The following is a 17,523-nucleotide window of genomic DNA, read 5'->3' as shown; positions in this document are numbered from 1 at the left end:
TATCTGCCTGAAATCCCGATTCTCCACAAGAACAACAGCAGAGGAGACAAGAATATGTGGATATTTTTTCCCCCCTCTCAAAATCTTGTTCAGAAATTAAAGTTTGGACTTTTATTAATCTCAATTAACAAAAGGAGCCCAGCCTAGGCAGGAGTAACCCCCTCTCTGCATGGTGCCTACTCTGGTTGTAGCCTGTTATAGCTGTCTAGAGAATGACCGACTGGACGGAGGGGTGGAGTCGCCTCTCTTTCAGGAAAACACTCATTTGTCTTTTCAAACCAGTCATTGATTGCGCCTACTTGATTGATTTCGTAGCGTTTTTAGAGCCGAGTTGAGTTAGCTCTACTGGATTTGCTTGTGTAAATTGTTCACGGTGAGATTGACAAATAATAGAGGTTTTGGTATGTTCAGTATTTATTGTGCTTTGAAAAAAAATAAATCCAGGTACTCTTATCCAGGTGAAATAATTGTAATTTGTAGCAGTTGTTACAGGGTGGCCAAATCAAATGTAATCAGCATATGAATATCATATTACATTATTCTATTTTTAACATTATTGATGCAATACACATTGCATAGGCATATTTAACAGTGTAAAAATTGTTCTAGAACATTCTTCTCATTGTCGTTTTTTCTTCTTAATTCTGGTTGCAAATCTTGTTTTTTCATAGTATAACAACTTTACATCAGTCTCCAAGTTCATTTATACAACAATATATTTAACACAAATATCGCTGCTGGTCAATTAATTATTATCAAAACACCTCTGGGAATTTAACTTGTGATGTAAAGTATTCTAAGCCTTTTAAATGGGTTTACAGCTCATTTTGTCTTAGAGGAAACACCTTGATATTCTGATTTATAGTTGTTTGTCACTAGGCACTTTGTCACACTCATTTGAGCTTTCGTCATTAAAATACCTGCAAACTTCTCGTTAGCACTGATGCTGTTCCTGGTTAAAACCAATAAGAGCCACTTTGCGGCTTGAAGCCTGAATGGTAATATTGCTAAACGTTTTTATGATTAAAATGACGATAATGTGACAGGGGTCTTAAAAGTCAGAATGTCAAGGTGGCTTTTTATCTGTCCGAGATATTCTCTACAACATTGTGCAATAGTGCCGTTTTGTTGTACTTTGAATGTGAATTATCATGTGAAATACTGCTAAATCTAGAAGCATCATCAGCCTTGTGCACTGCTGTGATTTTTGTTTTAACCAAGCAGAACATAGATTCCATTTCTGGTCATGTTCTCATTGCATTCCTCTCTTCACTTTGAAAATCAATCCAAAAATAACACACCTGTGGTCATACAATAGACATTATTTCCTACTGTGCCAAATAATAAAGCAATATTTTCATTTTACAATCAGCATTTGCATTCGACTCAACAAAGCGGTAGCCTTCATTTGACCATGCATGAAGTTATTTAGCACTTGATGTGAATGTGCCTCAAGAATACAGTGTATTGTGTGAATGCTGTTTGAAATAAAAGCAATTCAACAGTAACAGTCTGACTACATGTTGATCTTGTTGGAATGACCTGATTAGCTGTAATCTGTAATCTGGACACCATGGCAGTAAAGAAAATGTAGAAAAGGGGCCTGTTAAAGTGCGTTAAAGTGAATACCAGAAGTAAGATTAAAACATATAGATCTGCACACCAAATAGCACAACAAATTAATCCTGCAAGATATTTATTTTGATCCACCACCCATATCCTACCTGGCACTGGACGTGCCTGCCTTTCTTATCGCTCGTACACAAGAAGTAAGAGATACAATAGATGTAGAGATTGGAAATGGCATATAGGAACTCCAAGGGATCGCAAAGTCTCTAGGCCTATGTGTGAACTGGTTTGTGCTAGTTTAACTGAAGAAGAAAAAATGTTTGGGAATATGCAGCAGTAAAGCAGCTCTAAACGGTTTAGGACCGACCTACATCACAGACTCCCTGTTGCTCTATGTTCCTCCACGAACACTTAGATCCTCCACTGCTGGGTTCTCTAGCTCCTCAAAACTCCTCGAAAAAGAAAATTGGAAATCAGTTAAAAATAAACGTTTTTTATTTTATTTTATTTATTAAATGTGCAGCACTTTGAGTCACATAGTCTTATGAAATGTGCTAGATAAATACATTTTTATTATTATTATTATTATTATTTCATAATCTAAATCTGCTGAGGAACTAGTAATTAAAGCTATTAAATAAATGTAGTGGATTAAAGAGTACAATATATTTCCCCACGAGATGAAGTGACTTATAACCATAAAGAAGCAAGAGTTTTTTTTATCTGAACTTTTAATCAGTCCAATTACAGACTTTTGCACATTGAAACTCTTTAATAAAAACTGAGCCAAAGTATAATATATTTATGCTTTCGCTTTTCGTTTTTGCAGTAGAGCTGAAAGTAGGTCAGCTTCCTCCTTACAGCCAATCAGAATGGACGGAGGCGAGAGGGGGCGGGGCCAGCCAATCAGAATGGACGTTGTGCGAGACGGGGACGGAGCCAGCCAATCAGAATGGACGTTGTGTGAGAGGGGGCGGAGCCACGTTGAGCAAAGTCTAGGAAGACGTGCTCAGACATTAGGATATATTTTTCTGCAGCTTCTAACAAAGGGTGTGTGTGTGTGTGTGTGTGGTCTTAAACGTCCAGAGAGATGGCTGACAACAGAGATAAAGCTACCGATCAAATGAAGGCATGGAAGGAGAGCAGGGCGCTGCAGGTCGGTATATAAAGCTGCATTAGAGCAGAATGTTTTCTGCTGGGCTGAAATGGGTGAGAGGTCGTCTCGGGGTAAACACTGGAGGCCTGACTCTGCAGACTTATAATGTTACTTTAGTGCAGCCAACACCTTTGTTTGTTGACCTCACATGCCAAACTAAAATGAAGAAATAAAATAACGTTAAGCACGCTTTAATGCCCTTTGAGGAGGGCAATTCAGTCTAGATAAAGATATTAAGCAACCATGTCATTGTCCAGTGGTTGAACTTTGACCCCTGTGGGTTTATATAACGAGAGCAAGCTATTCTGACCTTAAGCAACCCCTATTGTAGTCATAGTCCCTCTAACCACTTCATGTAAGTTTGGATTTGGTATTTGTCTGTGCATTTGTTAATTGCATTCTTGCATTGTCTTATCAGCTGTGCAAGTTTGCAGTCTGCATGTTTTTCACAACACCAATGCAACTGTAAGCAGAGTGCAGCTTTGGAAATGATTTACAGCTGTGAAAATAATCATATTGGTTAGTTCATGTTCTCTCAGCGCATTGATTTGCTCAACCTAGTTTTATATCCTTAAGTGCATTACTGCAATCACCAGTGGCATGTGAGTTGCAAAATGTGCATGCAGTTGCTTGCTCCCATGCCGTTACTTTTTTGAAATTTTCCAATTTATTCTGTTTACCCATCTCCTATGCAAACTTATTGTCGCAGCACTACCTATAGAGGATTTTTTAATGTTTGTCATTAGAGATGAAACAGTTAGTTGGTTTCAGAGATTGGACGGTCGATAGAAATTAATCAACAACAACTCTGAAGTCAAGCTAAATATAGGCTAGTTCTGGCTTCCTTAATGTAAAGATTAATGACTTATTTTGAATTATTTATCAAAATAATAGTTTTTTTTGTTTCCCACAAAACAAGACCTTTTGGAAGTTGTCACCTTGGGCTCCCTGGCTTATCGTATAGTATGATTTGTTTGCAATATGTTTTAAAAGTTAGATTATGATAAAAGCTCATTTTAAGCGCTTCACAGTTGGCCTTAGATGCGTATCTTGCATAAGTTAGTGTGTGTTTTTTTTTAAACGCAAACTCTGTTTGCCACAGAGGCCAGACACACTGACCACAGGGGCCGGCCATCCCGTTGGAGATAAGCTGAACCTGCAGACTGCCGGACTGAGGGGCCCCCTGCTTGTCCAAGATGTGGTCTTCACAGATGAGATGGCCCACTTTGACCGGGAACGCATCCCAGAGAGGGTGGTGCATGCCAAAGGGGGAGGTGAGCATTGCGTAAGCCTCTTCTGTGTCAACTGTGTGTCTGCTATATCTGGTTGGCAATACAATAAATGTTGTCTCCTAATTGTTACTCGTTGCAAAAAGATATTGTTGCCTTTCCTCTTTCAGTAAAAAGTGAATATTTAAGTCACCAGGATATGATAATATTACACAGTTTGATAACTCAATACAGGGTCAAAGTTCTGTGACGCTAGTAGAGAGATATTATTGGATTTTTTTTATTTATAGAAGCCGAAACAAGTTTTGTTTTGGTATCAGTTTTGAGAATGATACCAAAACAAAACTTTCTTCAATATCTCACATTGAGGAATAGAAAACCTTATTTCTATACACAAAATAAAATTTGTGTAAAAACACTGCAGCTGTACAAGGACATTGCCTAAAAATAAATTATATTAGAAAGAGCTCAAACACATGTACACTTATTTAAGAAATGACACTTTTACTAATCAAGATACATTAACCTGCAAAACTAACTGACAAAAAAAAGAAGGAAAAAAACAAATAAGGGTCATTCTTTTTTTCTGGATTATATCCAGGCAAATTATAATCTTTGCAAGCTTTTCACATCACGGTCAAAATCTTTGTGCAGATATTGAGCATGTTCTGTTTGTTATCCTTCTCAAGAGGAAGCATTCTTTCTAGTGCATGGCGACATAACACTCTACTAATCTGAGTCAACTACAATTTTTTGAACCAGGCATATTTAAGATTACAAATGACCTGTCTTTTTATTTTCTCCATGATGCAGGGGCTTTTGGCTACTTTGAGGTGACTCATGACATCACCCGCTACTGCAAGGCAAAGGTGTTTGAACATGTCGGCAAGACTACACCTATTGCTATCCGCTTCTCCACTGTGGGTAAGAATAACCGTGTCATGTGTTTATGTATAATTCAGTTCTTATCATTGTTTACAGATTTTTCCTGAAATATAAAAATAAGGATGGATAAGCCTAAAATCTTTTCCCCCCCTTGGTGTCCTCACACATGGTTTGTGCTGCGAATGTATGTTTATTCTATGTGTTCATACATAGAATAAGCTTCTAGAAATATGGAGATAGAAATGGGGAGAAAACACAAATGAGCTGAGGATCATGTCCTAAAAGTTAGTCATAAAATGAACCGTAAAAGTAATATTTTAATAGTTTGGCCCTCAGATTTTAATATACATATGTGTATCAATTTTTCTAAATTACACAAATATGTATATCATGTATACATTGATATGTATGTGTGTTTATATATACTATAATAAATAAAAAAGTTCTTAACAGTGTCCAATACTCCAAGTAGATGTCTTCAAATGTCTTGTTTTATCGGACCAACTGTCCAAAATAATCAGTTTATTTACATGTAGGACAAGAAAAGCAGCAGCTACATATAGAAGTTGTTCCCATTATTTTTATGCATTTTTGTTTGAAAAATGAATTGTTGCTAGTTATTATTTTTTTGCGATCAACTCATTGCGTAATTGGCTAATAATGTCGTTCTCTATTTCGAAATAGGAACAATTGGCTCTCACGTCTGTGGTATCAGGTATATTTTCTTCCCTTTACTTATCTGTCAAATCTTTTCTCTCATTGAATTTTATTTCAGCTGGTGAATCAGGATCAGCAGACACGGTGCGAGACCCCCGAGGCTTTGCAGTCAAGTTTTACTCTGAGGAGGGCAACTGGGACCTGACGGGCAACAACACCCCCATTTTCTTCATCAGGGACGCCATGCTGGTAATTTGCAATTATTTACAAGACTGGATCTGAAAACTCAAACCCCCAAGTAACTATAGGAAGTTTCACAAGTCATGAAAAAGTTTAGTGTGTTCAAAAAACACAAATGTAAACCAAACCTGTATATCATACTGAGGCACAAGAAATGAACAGATACACATTTTTACTTTTCTCACCATGTTTGTTAACATGGATCAAGTGTAAAACGTAACCTGCCCACTTTCCCCTATTCAGTTCCCGTCCTTCATCCACTCCCAGAAGCGCAATCCCCAAACCCACATGAAAGACCCCGACATGGTGTGGGACTTCTGGAGCCTGAGGCCTGAGAGTCTGCATCAGGTAGCTGATTTTGATGTTCAAGACAGATTCTGGTTGAGTGTACGGAGGAGTGTTTCACAAAGGAAGATGTTTCAGCGTACTGTTGCTCAAGAATTATTTGCCTCATTGTTGTTTTTATACTTTCACTAATCTATTGATGGTTTACATTCAGTAGAAAACTATGCAGGACTCGTCATTATCTTGTGTCTTCTGTCCCGAATCCCGTGTGCAGGTGTCTTTCCTGTTCAGCGATCGTGGTTTGCCCGATGGGTTCCGTCACATGAACGGCTACGGCTCTCACACCTTCAAACTGGTCAATAATGATGGCGAGCGTTTTTATTGCAAGTTCCACTTCAAGGTCCGTTTGAGCCCGGGCTTAACCCTCATTTAAGTTAATAGATCTACCTGCTGGGATTTTGGCGTTGCTTAGTTACAGTATGTTTATATGTCATGTTTTGTAGACTGATCAAGGAATAAAGAATCTCACTGTAGAGGAGGCAGAGCGCCTGGCATCCACCAACCCAGATTATGCCATTGGAGACCTGTTCAACGCCATTGCCAATGGCAACCACCCATCCTGGACCTTCTTCATCCAGGTCATGACCTTTGAGCAGGCTGAGAAGTGGCAGTTCAACCCCTTCGATCTTACCAAGGTACCACATGACTCCACAGCAGAAAAAACTCAAGTGTAAAGTTGAGTCATGAAATAGTTAGAAAGCCTTCAGATGCAGTCACATTATAGTCTCCTGTAAGATACCTAAAATGTGTCTTTGCGAGAAACTGTTGACATTACCACAGATGTGTTTGTAGGTTAACTATTGTTAGCTGTTCTTACTACAATCTGCATCAGGTCAACTGAATAACAGTCCACTCAAGAAATCTTTATTTTAAAAGTGAGTCATGGGAGAAATAATTGTAATAAGGATTATTTGAAGTATTAACACAACAGCATATTTTGAGAATATTACTGTGGTGACACAAGTAATAACCCTTATCCACCAATAAATAGAAAATAATGAATTGACTAAAAATGTATTTGTCGACAAAAACCCGAACAGCCAACATCAGCTGCAAGTTATAAATATTAATTTAAAAAAACTATTAAAATTTGAAATGGGATAATGTTAAATAAGAAAGGCCTTGCATAAAAACTTCCCTGTGTGTGTTGTTTTGCCCACCCAGCAGTGGGCTACAGTAATTCTCAGCTAACTACGTTTTCTCATTCAGGTTTGGTCACACAAGGAATTCCCTTTGATCCCTGTGGGAAAAATGGTCCTCAACAGGAACCCAGTCAACTACTTTGCAGAGGTGGAGCAGCTGGCCTTTGACCCCAGCAACATGCCACCAGGCATCGAGGCGAGCCCCGACAAGATGCTGCAGGTAACACCACAACATATTTTCTCCTGAAGTTTATTTCAGTCAGATTGAATTGAAAAAAGTTAATGAATTAATAAAGCTGACATTGGTATACCTAAGTCTGCTTTCATACTATAAATTAGATAAAAACACCAACTGCTAAAACTGTTTGTATGTCGTGACAAGAGAATATTTCTCTTAAAGTGGCCCTATTATGCTTTTCCACTTTTTCCCTCTTCTTTAGTGTGTTATCTATATTGTTTTGCATGTAAAAGGTCCGTAGAATGTAAAACCTGAAGTCCATGCATAAAAGGAGTTACCCTCCCCGTCAGAATCTCCTGAGCTGTCTGAAACGGCTCCATTGAATTCTCTCCTTCACTTCTGTAACTTTATGAGGTCACAATGTTACGGAAGTGACGTAAAACTCTTTCTGACTAGTTTGGCCCTCAAACAACAAAAGACAGAGATGGAGCTGAAGCTCCGGAGGAAGAGGCTAGCTGACCAATCAGGGCAGACTTTGCTTTCTGGAGGGAGGAGCAAGCGCTACAACAGAGCATTTCAGAGAGAGGGTGAGAAGAGGTGTTGCAGGACAGCCAGGATGAGAAAAACAAGGCGGATTATGAGCATTAAAGCATGTAAACAGGTTGTAACTGTAAATTGAGATAAAAATATGCACCCGGAAAATAGCATAAAAGGGCCTGTTTAAGTATTGGCACCTTGTTTCATTTGTTGTTGGAACAAAACCATTTAACAACTTGTGTGCTACATATCCTGTCAGTATTCAACCACATACTAGTGGTGCCTGAACATGGAGAAAAATGTTTCACAGTCCCTGTCATTTTGAAATAACCATGGTGTCCTGTTAAAGGCCGTGTTCATGCATCTCAGTGTTGTTATTTGGTCACTCACAAGTCTCAACAGTTGTATTCTCTTCCAGCAGACTTAAAGCTGGACTAAATGTTCATTAATAAACTGCCCAAAACATGCATGGTGTTGACTCTTTCTTTGACAGTATAGAGACCTTCAGTCTAACAACGCTATGTCTTGTGTATCATGTCTTTGTCTAGGGTCGTCTCTTCTCCTACCCAGACACACATCGACACCGTCTTGGAGCCAACTACCTGCAGATCCCCGTGAACTGCCCCTTCAGGACCCGTGTGACCAACTACCAGCGTGATGGACCGATGTGCATGTTTGACAACCAAGGTAAGTCATAGTCCGGCTTGTGTGTTTGTTTCTGTGCTCGCGTATGTGTTTCCTTTGGCACACTGTTACAAGGACGTAGTTAAAATGCTTAACTGTTTAAACAGGAGATGTGACTAGTCTGGCTCAGCAGTTCATTCACATTTTTTCCACCATTGATACAGTCCTATTGATGGATATCTTTGCAGCTCCGTTCTGATATCCCATTTGTCCATGTCTGTATTTTCATTTTACAGTTGTTGTGCGTCCTTATAATAGCATTTTAACCTGAAAATAATCATTTCTATTTTTTATTCAACCATCTTATCCTATATGAGATGACTAACCACCACAGTCATCTAACGTGCTTTTAAACAGCTAAATTGTTGTATTCACTGATCAGATTTTTTTTACTTTCCCTTTCTCAGTTACTTCAGTATTTGTAGGATTCAACTCTTAACAGCATTCTTTTCAGCATTTGTGTTTGGCCTCTAGGTGGAGCTCCAAACTACTATCCCAACAGCTTCAGTGCCCCAGAGCAGCAGCCTCAGTTTGTGGAGTCCAAGTTCAAGGTGTCTCCAGATGTGGCGCGTTACAACAGTGCAGATGATGATAATTTCACACAGGTAAAGATAGGTTTTTTTTTTTTTCTATTACTAAACACAATTTCTAAAACTAGGGCTCTCTTTTTCTAACCTTTACACACACAAACCCCAAAAATGTAAATACACAAAATATCATACATATCTTTCCAAAGCAAACACTTGATTCAAAACTATATTATCTCATAATAAATCGCTCTTTCCACATGCCAACTGCCAACGGATTTGCTCAGTATACAACACTGAATAAGAGTTTTTAGAATCTTCATTCGTAGCATGCTGTAAATAAGACTATAAATAGAAATGCAATGAGTAAATAAACATATTTGTACTTCATAAAATTATCAGACATCATTTATTTAACTGACGATGACACGGACGTACTTACTGTATTGTAAAAAATTGTTCCCCATTGTTGTGCACCAAAGAGTATTGCGACCATTATTCTTTTTGTAATTCATGTGAAAGTAATGTTACTGGTATAATGTGTTTATTAAGACTGCTATTCACATAGTTGTTAGAGGATTGATGAATATATTGCAGGTGTTTGGATGATTAGAAATGGCTGATAAAGCAATAACTCTTATGAAACCCTCAAATGTTAAGAGAAGCTAGTTAAGAGAAGCAGTTAATTGTACTTTTTATTATATTTTGCAATTAATGTTAACACAAAAATGACAACTATTTTCAACATAATTAAGTGTAATTTGTCCTCAAACCTGTTATTTAATTCTTTGAATTATCAGAAGCCAACATGAAGCTTGCGTGTCATGGATTCATTATTCTTTTTTCATGAAAGTGAGGTGCGTCTTTGTTTTCACATTATTTTAAAGCTCCTCTGATGACAACAAACAACTTCTTACATGTCATTCATAGTGCCAATCCTACTGCTAATCATCACCCAACTCTGCAGCTCCCCTCAGCTTTGCAGAAACCCACTGTACACTTCGTGCCCAGCCACAAACCGCAGACAGGCAAAGTTGGTGACCAACTGTAGTGGAGCGTTTAGCAGATTAAGAGATAGATATTTCCCTCAAGAAGCAGAGACGTGAACAGAAATAACAGGGGGAGTTGATCAGAAATCTCCAAATGAGTTCTTATGATGCTCAGTTATTGCATACAGTGTAAAAAAGCTGCTGTTTGTTAACATGTTTGTCATTACAGGTCATTATGGTGATTATATTTCAATGTTGTGTGTACAGGTTGTTCCGATGCCCCAAGTGGAAATTTAAATTTGTAAATGCTGATTTAACATACTGACATAAATGTCATATCAATTGATTATCAACTACTAATAATGCACAATTAAAATACAGTCATGCAAACAAGATCATCTATCCTCCATGTTTCGGTAAAGGGGCACTAAGTTAGATTTCTGCTGCTACTGAGCACATTGGCAGGGAACCCACTGGTGTGTTGAAATGGGGTCACAGATTACTTAATGTTTGTTTTTAACTGGATACCATATGCAATTCATCCATGAATTTTATTTTGAGTTTATCCACTTTGATCAGGTCTTCAACTCTTTTTGTGGGCTTTATTGCAGGTTCGCACCTTCTACACGCAGGTCCTCAACGAAGAGGAGCGCCAGAGACTTTGCCAGAACATGGCAGGGGCCCTGAAGGGAGCCCAGCTCTTCATCCAAAAACGCATGGTGAGTCCAAATCACCTTTTATTATATCCACACAGTCTTTGTCACATACTGTCTTTCATGATGTTGTCATCTTATATATCTAATAGAAGTTGTGTGATTGAATGACCATGTGAAGAGTTGTCTTAGAATAGGATATCCACTAATTAAACCAGCTGACATATACTTTTACATCTTCATTGTACAATAGACAAAAGTAAATTTTAAAAGAATGACGGTTGGGTTGGGGAAACAACTGCTCATATGCAGATAAGCTTCCTATAAAACAACAGGATGTTCCTTTTTTTCAAAAAGTGGACCAGTGTTCCTGTGCTCAGGAAACGTGGTTATGTGGGGGTTAGGCAAGGTAGATGTTTTTTTCTTTTTCAAATTGTAAAAGAGCTTTAAAAACATTCCAACTTCAGGGGAATCAAAACTTTAAAAGATTGAATAAAAGAGCATGTATACAAATGAAGAAATAATCCTGATGTAAAAAATAAACACATTGGAAGGCAGCAGAAAATGATAAGGTTTTAAGCCTGCTTTCAAGGCTGTGTTGGACCACATCTGTTAACTTTCCCACACGTGTGGTCCATTGTTACTTACTGAATCGTCACAGATTTTTAATCTCTGTAAAGAAAACTACCCACTGTTCTAAGAGGTCTGGCTGTTTATATTATACAAGCAGGCTAAGACTTAATTTTGGCCTATAGGCCATGTAGTGATTGCCATGTAACAACATTTAAAGGTTGTCTCTTTTGGGTTGGAGATAGTTTTGGGACATGCATATAGTTATTAATCAGGTCAATGCACTGAATCAGTTTGGGTGATTCAGTGGATGGGTGATGTCAGGGTAAAGTGATGTTTAACATTTAAGTATCATCTGCATAATTATGATAGAGAAATAAAATAAAAAACATTCTTAATTAATATGCCACCACAGAAGCACAGTAACCAAACTCTGTCCAAACTTATTGGGTTAGTATTTATTGTGCTCGTCCACCATAGTATAATACAGAGAACTACCAGAGATGTTTAAATAACATTTACAGACTTTGTAATCTTCCAATTAGACATTTAGTTTTATTTTCCTCCCTCACCAGCAACACAAACCTCTGAGGTTTGTGCGGAAGTGGGTAAAGCTTTCAGTTAAAGGTTTGTGCTTTGTTTTGCACTGTGGTTATGTAACAGGATTTCACTTTGCAAAAAAGAATCTACCAAATTTAAGAAATTGTGTGTGAAACTAATAGAAACTATAATTGGATGTTGAGAAACTTTTTAAAGCCCCGAAAAACATGCCTTCTATTCTTAAGTATTTCTCTACAGCAATTACACCTAAAAATGCATCATCAGCTAATAAGTAATATTAGATATACATTTTCAATAATTTTACAACAATAATTAAGTGTTTTGTCTGGTCACTGTCAATCAGATCAAACCCAAACAATCCAAACAACCCACCAAGGGCCATCAGATTCTTATTGAAATGTTGCTAAATCCTAATAGGTGCACCCAAATACATGACGTCACCTTTTTCTAAAAAAAACTCTGCCCACATCAAACCAACAAAAAGACCTCAGAGGAAAAAACAGATACAGACTTTTCATTAGAAAATATGTTTTCAGGACCTTTACATCTGATTGTCTGGTTCTTCCTACAGCTTGAGAACTTGAAGGCTGTCCATCCCGACTATGGAAACCAGGTTCAGACCCTTCTCAACAAGTACAATGCGGAGGCCAAGAAGGTAAATAAATTCCCTTTAAGGTCTTATACAGTGTTAATTAATAGTCCATCTGCCAGGTATGCCATTGTGGTCTGTCCATCCATCACTTTGAATCGAAGTTGCCATAACACTTGGTACAGACATTAATGCTCCTCAGATTATGAATCCTAATGACTTAAGTTATTGCCTGACATTTTCTCCAGTGTCATCGTGACTGTGACATTTCTGATTTTGAGGTAATTGTCCTGCATGGATTGCCACTACATTTGGTCATTTAAGGTTCTCCAATGGATGCGTTTGTAAACCATGATGACATTGATGATTCTCATACTTTTCATCTAGCACCATAAGCAGGTCGAAATTCCAATGTGCTTCTTGACCAAATAGTCAAATGACTTATTATTATTATTATATTCCTTTATTGATCCCCATGGGGGAAATTCAAGTGTTGCAGCAGCTCAACTACACAGACACAGACAATAAATACACATACTATACAACTACACAGACAATAAATACACATACTATACAACTACACAGACACAGACAATAAATACACATACTATACAACTACACAGACACAGACAATAAATACACATATATACAACTACAACACAGACAATAAATACACATACTATACAACTACACAGACAATAAATACACATACTATACAACTACACAGACACAGACAATAAATACACATACTATACAACTACACAGACACAGACAATAAATACACATACTATACAACTACACAGACACAGACAATAAATACACATACTATACAACTACACAGACAATAAATACACATACTATACAACTACACAGACAATAAATACACATACTATACAACTACACAGACAATAAATAAATACTATACACTACACAGACAATAAATACACATACTATACAACTACACAGACAATAAATACACATACTATACAACTACACAGACACAGACAATAAATACACATACTATACAACAAAATACCAACAAAATAACAACTTTACCATTAGCCTTGGCTGTACTTTGCCTGTAGTGCTAAGCTGCAAATGTTAGCATGCTTACATGCTATTCTGGGGTTAGAAAAATGGTCTACATTACCTGCTAAATATAAGCAAGTCAGCATTGTCATTGTGAACAGGTTAACGCTAAGCTCAAATACAGGTTCAATAAATTTAAATATAGGTTTCAAAATTTTATTCCAAATTAAAATACATTCCAGATATGTGATCCGTACTATTAAAGAAAAGTAAACTTTCTTTAATAGGGTAAACACTAAGCCTAAAACACTGGTTAAGTGCCACCACTGTGAATTTTGAAATGGTGCCATTTGAAATAGATAACATGAGACTACATTTATCACTGGGGGATTTCACATAAAAAAGTAGATCTGGGATACTATATGCTTCATGGTGAGATGAGTTTGTGATGTAATTCCATGAGAGACTCATTGCTTTTTTTTAAACTATTATTTATTTAGAAATGTCACCAGTTAATTGTTTAATATCCTGCAAATTAAAAAAAATATTTTAATTTTTTTATCTCTCTTCTTTCTACTTTGTCTTTTTCAGAACACAGCTGTGCATGTGTACAGCCGTCCAGGAGTCTCAGCTATGGCTGCATCCTCCAAGATGTGATGACTTAAATGTCCACCAGGGGCGCCACTTCCATTTATCTTATAGCAAATGCACTAGACTGAAATACTAGCCTTGTAGTGTCAGGGTGTGGGTTTGTTCATTTTTTTATTCAGCCAATCCAAACAATTGATTTTCTTTCAAATTCTCAAAGCTAGCAATACTATGGAGGCTTTTAATCTCGAATTAAACCATGTGAGGTTAATTTGTCTTGATTGAATTACCGGGTTTTGTTTTTGCAATTTCAAAGATCATGGCCACTCGTTTTTTTTAGCGCTCTACTTTTAGCACATAAAGGCCTTGAAACTAACAAATCATTTTTATTTTATTTGCAGTTTTGTTTGGTTGCATTAAATCAATTAACCCCTGCTGTTGGGTTCTATAAGTGATAATTGTTTGCAATAATGCCTCAGGTTTTGCGTGTACTACTATGTTATGATGATACAACTCTTTTCTTTAGCTTAAGTTTCAAGAAAACAAATCCAGCTATTCAAAATGTCTTCTGTCAACATCAATCTTCAGTCTTGGTTCAAATTTGTAAAATTCCTTGATTTGTTACGCAGGAGTTGCTAATTTCTCTGCTAATAGCAGTGCATTTTTCACTCTCGGCAATGATCAGTTTTGGCTAGTTTTCAGGTAACAATTATGAAAAGCTATGTTTCATTTGAATGAGTCTAGAAATTGCATTAGGAAACCCTTGTCAGTCTTACTATTAGCTGTTTCCCTTTGGGCATCTGCATATCTTGTGAGATATGCATTTATGAAGAGCAAGTTTTAAGATGAGGAATTATTTCCATTTCAGCTAAAACAATAGTGCCTTTTTTGTGGACTAAAACTACCAAATACTTTTAATTTTGACCTTAAACTAGAAGAATCAGTTATGAATTGCTTTTTAAGATGTAAATCTACATTGACCAATATGTTATATGTTAGTGGGGCGGCTGTGGCACATGAGGTAGAGCGCTTGACCCGCTTGACCTCTACAGGCAACATGCCGAGGTGTCCTAGAGCGAGACACCTAACCCCCGGGCGCCTCATTGCAGCCCACTGCTCCTCCGGGATGGGTCAAATGCAGAGAACCGAATTTCCCCATTGTGGGACTAATAAAGGCTTAATTATTATTATTATTATTATTATTAATTATGTTCTGATGTAAAATGCCTAAAGAATCTCACCTGTTGTGGTTTAACGTCATATTACGAAATCTGACATAGTTTGTAGAGGAGCCTTATCATTGCAAACCCAGTTTCAGATTTAAGATATCATGTTGGTCACTTTCAGACTACAGAGATCCACAACAGGATGCAAACAATCAAAGGTGTCACTGTCCAATATGAATTGTCCATGTAACAGTCAAGTGATCTTCATCTGAATGTAACACGTTTTTTTATTTGCCTTTTTCAAATGAGATGTGTGTTTTTGCCTGTATTAATTAACTTGTAATCAAAACTTATCAGCAGCTTTCATTTGTCTCAATTTATTTTGTTCGGGCTGTCTTAGCTTAGCAGGTTTCAACTTCATTGATTGTTTGACACAGTATGGGAAGTGAAATTGATATGTTATTAAGATGATTGACTGAAAACATTTATTTGATCAAATGGCAGCAAAACCGATTTAATCTGAAATTCGTGGGTTTCCTGATTAGACTGTGGAGCTTTATCTTTCCGGTGCTTTACCCAGTTGAGTCGTAAACCTCTGGACATCTATGGGTTTGTAAACTTTTAAATTTAGCTTCCAGCAATTACCTGGTCCGCAAATAGGTATCAGCTGCTGGACTACTGTTTTGGTTTATCTTTTTTTGAGGCTCTTTTGATCAAGATGAATCTAACTCTACATAATCGCTTTACATAAGATGACCAAGGCTTTGGTCCAAATCCATACTACATACAAGTTCTAAAAAGTATCTACACTTGGTAATATACTGTTTTAGCAGTTAACATACATGCGTATCAGCACCATTTTATACTAAAAGGAAATAAATTGTGTGACATCGGATACCAATCAAACTTTCAGAATTTAAATTGGGAGTAACTTAACAATGCGACTTCAAAAGGTTTTTACCTCTGACATAATGCTCTTTTTGTGTATTTTTTTTGTCTGTATTTTTGCAACTGACTGAACATCATCCAAAAAAAAAAGGGTTACGGTTTTATTTTTAGGAAAAAAGTCATAGTATAGTTTGTTTAAAAGAGGAGAATAAGTCATAGTAAAGCATGTCGAAAAAGTGATTAAAGAAGTCATAGTATAGTATGTCAAAAAGGTGAAAAAAAGGTAATTGTATAGCACATTAAAAAAAGGAAAAAAGTCAGTATAGCATTTAAAAAGAAAGTCACAGTATAGCATGTCATAAAAGTGTTCCTGTGCTCAGGAAACATGTGGTTATGTGGGGGTTAGGCAAGGTAGATGTTTTTTCTTTTTCAAATTGTAAAAGAGCTTTAAAAACATTCCAACTTTAGGGGAATCAAAAGTTTAAAAGATTGAATAAAAGAGCATGTATACAGTGGGTGATTGGGTGATTCAGTGGATGGGTGATGTCAGGGTAAAGTGATGTTTAACATTTAAGTATCATCTGCATAATTATGATAGAGAAATTAAAAAAAAACATTCCAGCACAGTAACCAAACCCTGTCCAAACTTATTGGGTTAGTATTTATTGTGCTCGTCCACCATAGTATAATACAGAGAACTACCAGAGATGTTTAAATAACATTTACAGACTTTGTAATCTTCCAATTAGACATTTAGTTTTATTTTCCTCCCTCACCAGCAACACAAACCTCTGAGGTTTGTGCGGAAGTGGGTAAAGCTTTCAGTTAAAGGTTTGTGCTTTGTTTTGCACTGTGGTTATGTAACAGGATTTCACTTTGCAAAGAAACTGTGTGAAACTAAGAGAAACTATAATTGGTTGTTGAGAAACTTTTTAAAGCCCCGAAAAACATGCCTTCTATTCTTAAGTATTTCTCTACAGCAATTACACCTAAAAATGCATCATCAGCTAATAAGTAATATTAGATATACATTTTCAATAATTTAACACTCACTTTACAACAATAATTAAGTGCTTTGTCTGGTCACTGTCAATCAGATCAAACCCAAACAATCCACCAAGGGCCATCATATTCTTATTGAAATGTTGCTAAATCCTAATAGGTGCACCCAAATACATGACGTCACCTTTTTCTAAAAAAACTCTGCCCACATCAAACCAACAAAAAGACCTCAGAGGAAAAAACAGATACAGACTTTTCATTAGAAAATATGTTTTCAGGACCTTTACATCTGATTGTCTGGTTCTTCATACAGCTTGAGAACCTGAAGGCTGTCCATCC

At 36.9% G+C, this 17,523-nt stretch overlaps 1 protein-coding gene across 1 annotated transcript; it reads left to right on the top strand.

Moving 5' to 3' along the window:
• Window positions 1-2,560: 2,560 nt before the first annotated feature.
• Window positions 2,561-15,658, top strand: cat (catalase). Its single transcript, XM_054619328.1, has 13 exons — window positions 2,561-2,725; window positions 3,828-3,999; window positions 4,768-4,878; window positions 5,615-5,745; window positions 5,980-6,084; window positions 6,296-6,421; window positions 6,525-6,716; window positions 7,291-7,443; window positions 8,487-8,625; window positions 9,097-9,227; window positions 10,750-10,857; window positions 12,494-12,577; window positions 14,132-15,658. Exons 1-13 carry the CDS (start codon window positions 2,660-2,662, stop codon window positions 14,195-14,197), a joined length of 1,584 nt encoding a protein of 527 aa, XP_054475303.1. The 5' UTR covers window positions 2,561-2,659; the 3' UTR covers window positions 14,198-15,658.
• The last annotated feature ends 1,865 nt before the right edge of the window (window positions 15,659-17,523 follow it).

The sequence above is a fragment of the Anoplopoma fimbria genome, chromosome 19, assembly GCF_027596085.1.
Source record: "Anoplopoma fimbria isolate UVic2021 breed Golden Eagle Sablefish chromosome 19, Afim_UVic_2022, whole genome shotgun sequence".
Taxonomy (NCBI): Eukaryota; Metazoa; Chordata; class Actinopteri; order Perciformes; family Anoplopomatidae; genus Anoplopoma; species Anoplopoma fimbria.
The sequence above is the reverse complement of the archived record's forward strand: the minus strand, read 5'-3'. Positions and strand labels throughout refer to the sequence as shown.

Bases quoted from the DNA above. Each gene is read 5' to 3' on its own strand.
- cat (XM_054619328.1), top strand. From the start codon at position 2,660: ATGGCTGACAACAGAGATAAAGCTACCGATCAAATGAAGGCATGGAAG. The intron at 4,879-5,614 runs GTAAGAATAACC...ATTTTATTTCAG, and splicing joins TATCCGCTTCTCCACTGTGG to CTGGTGAATCAGGATCAGCA. The intron at 7,444-8,486 runs GTAACACCACAA...GTCTTTGTCTAG, and splicing joins GCCCCGACAAGATGCTGCAG to GGTCGTCTCTTCTCCTACCC.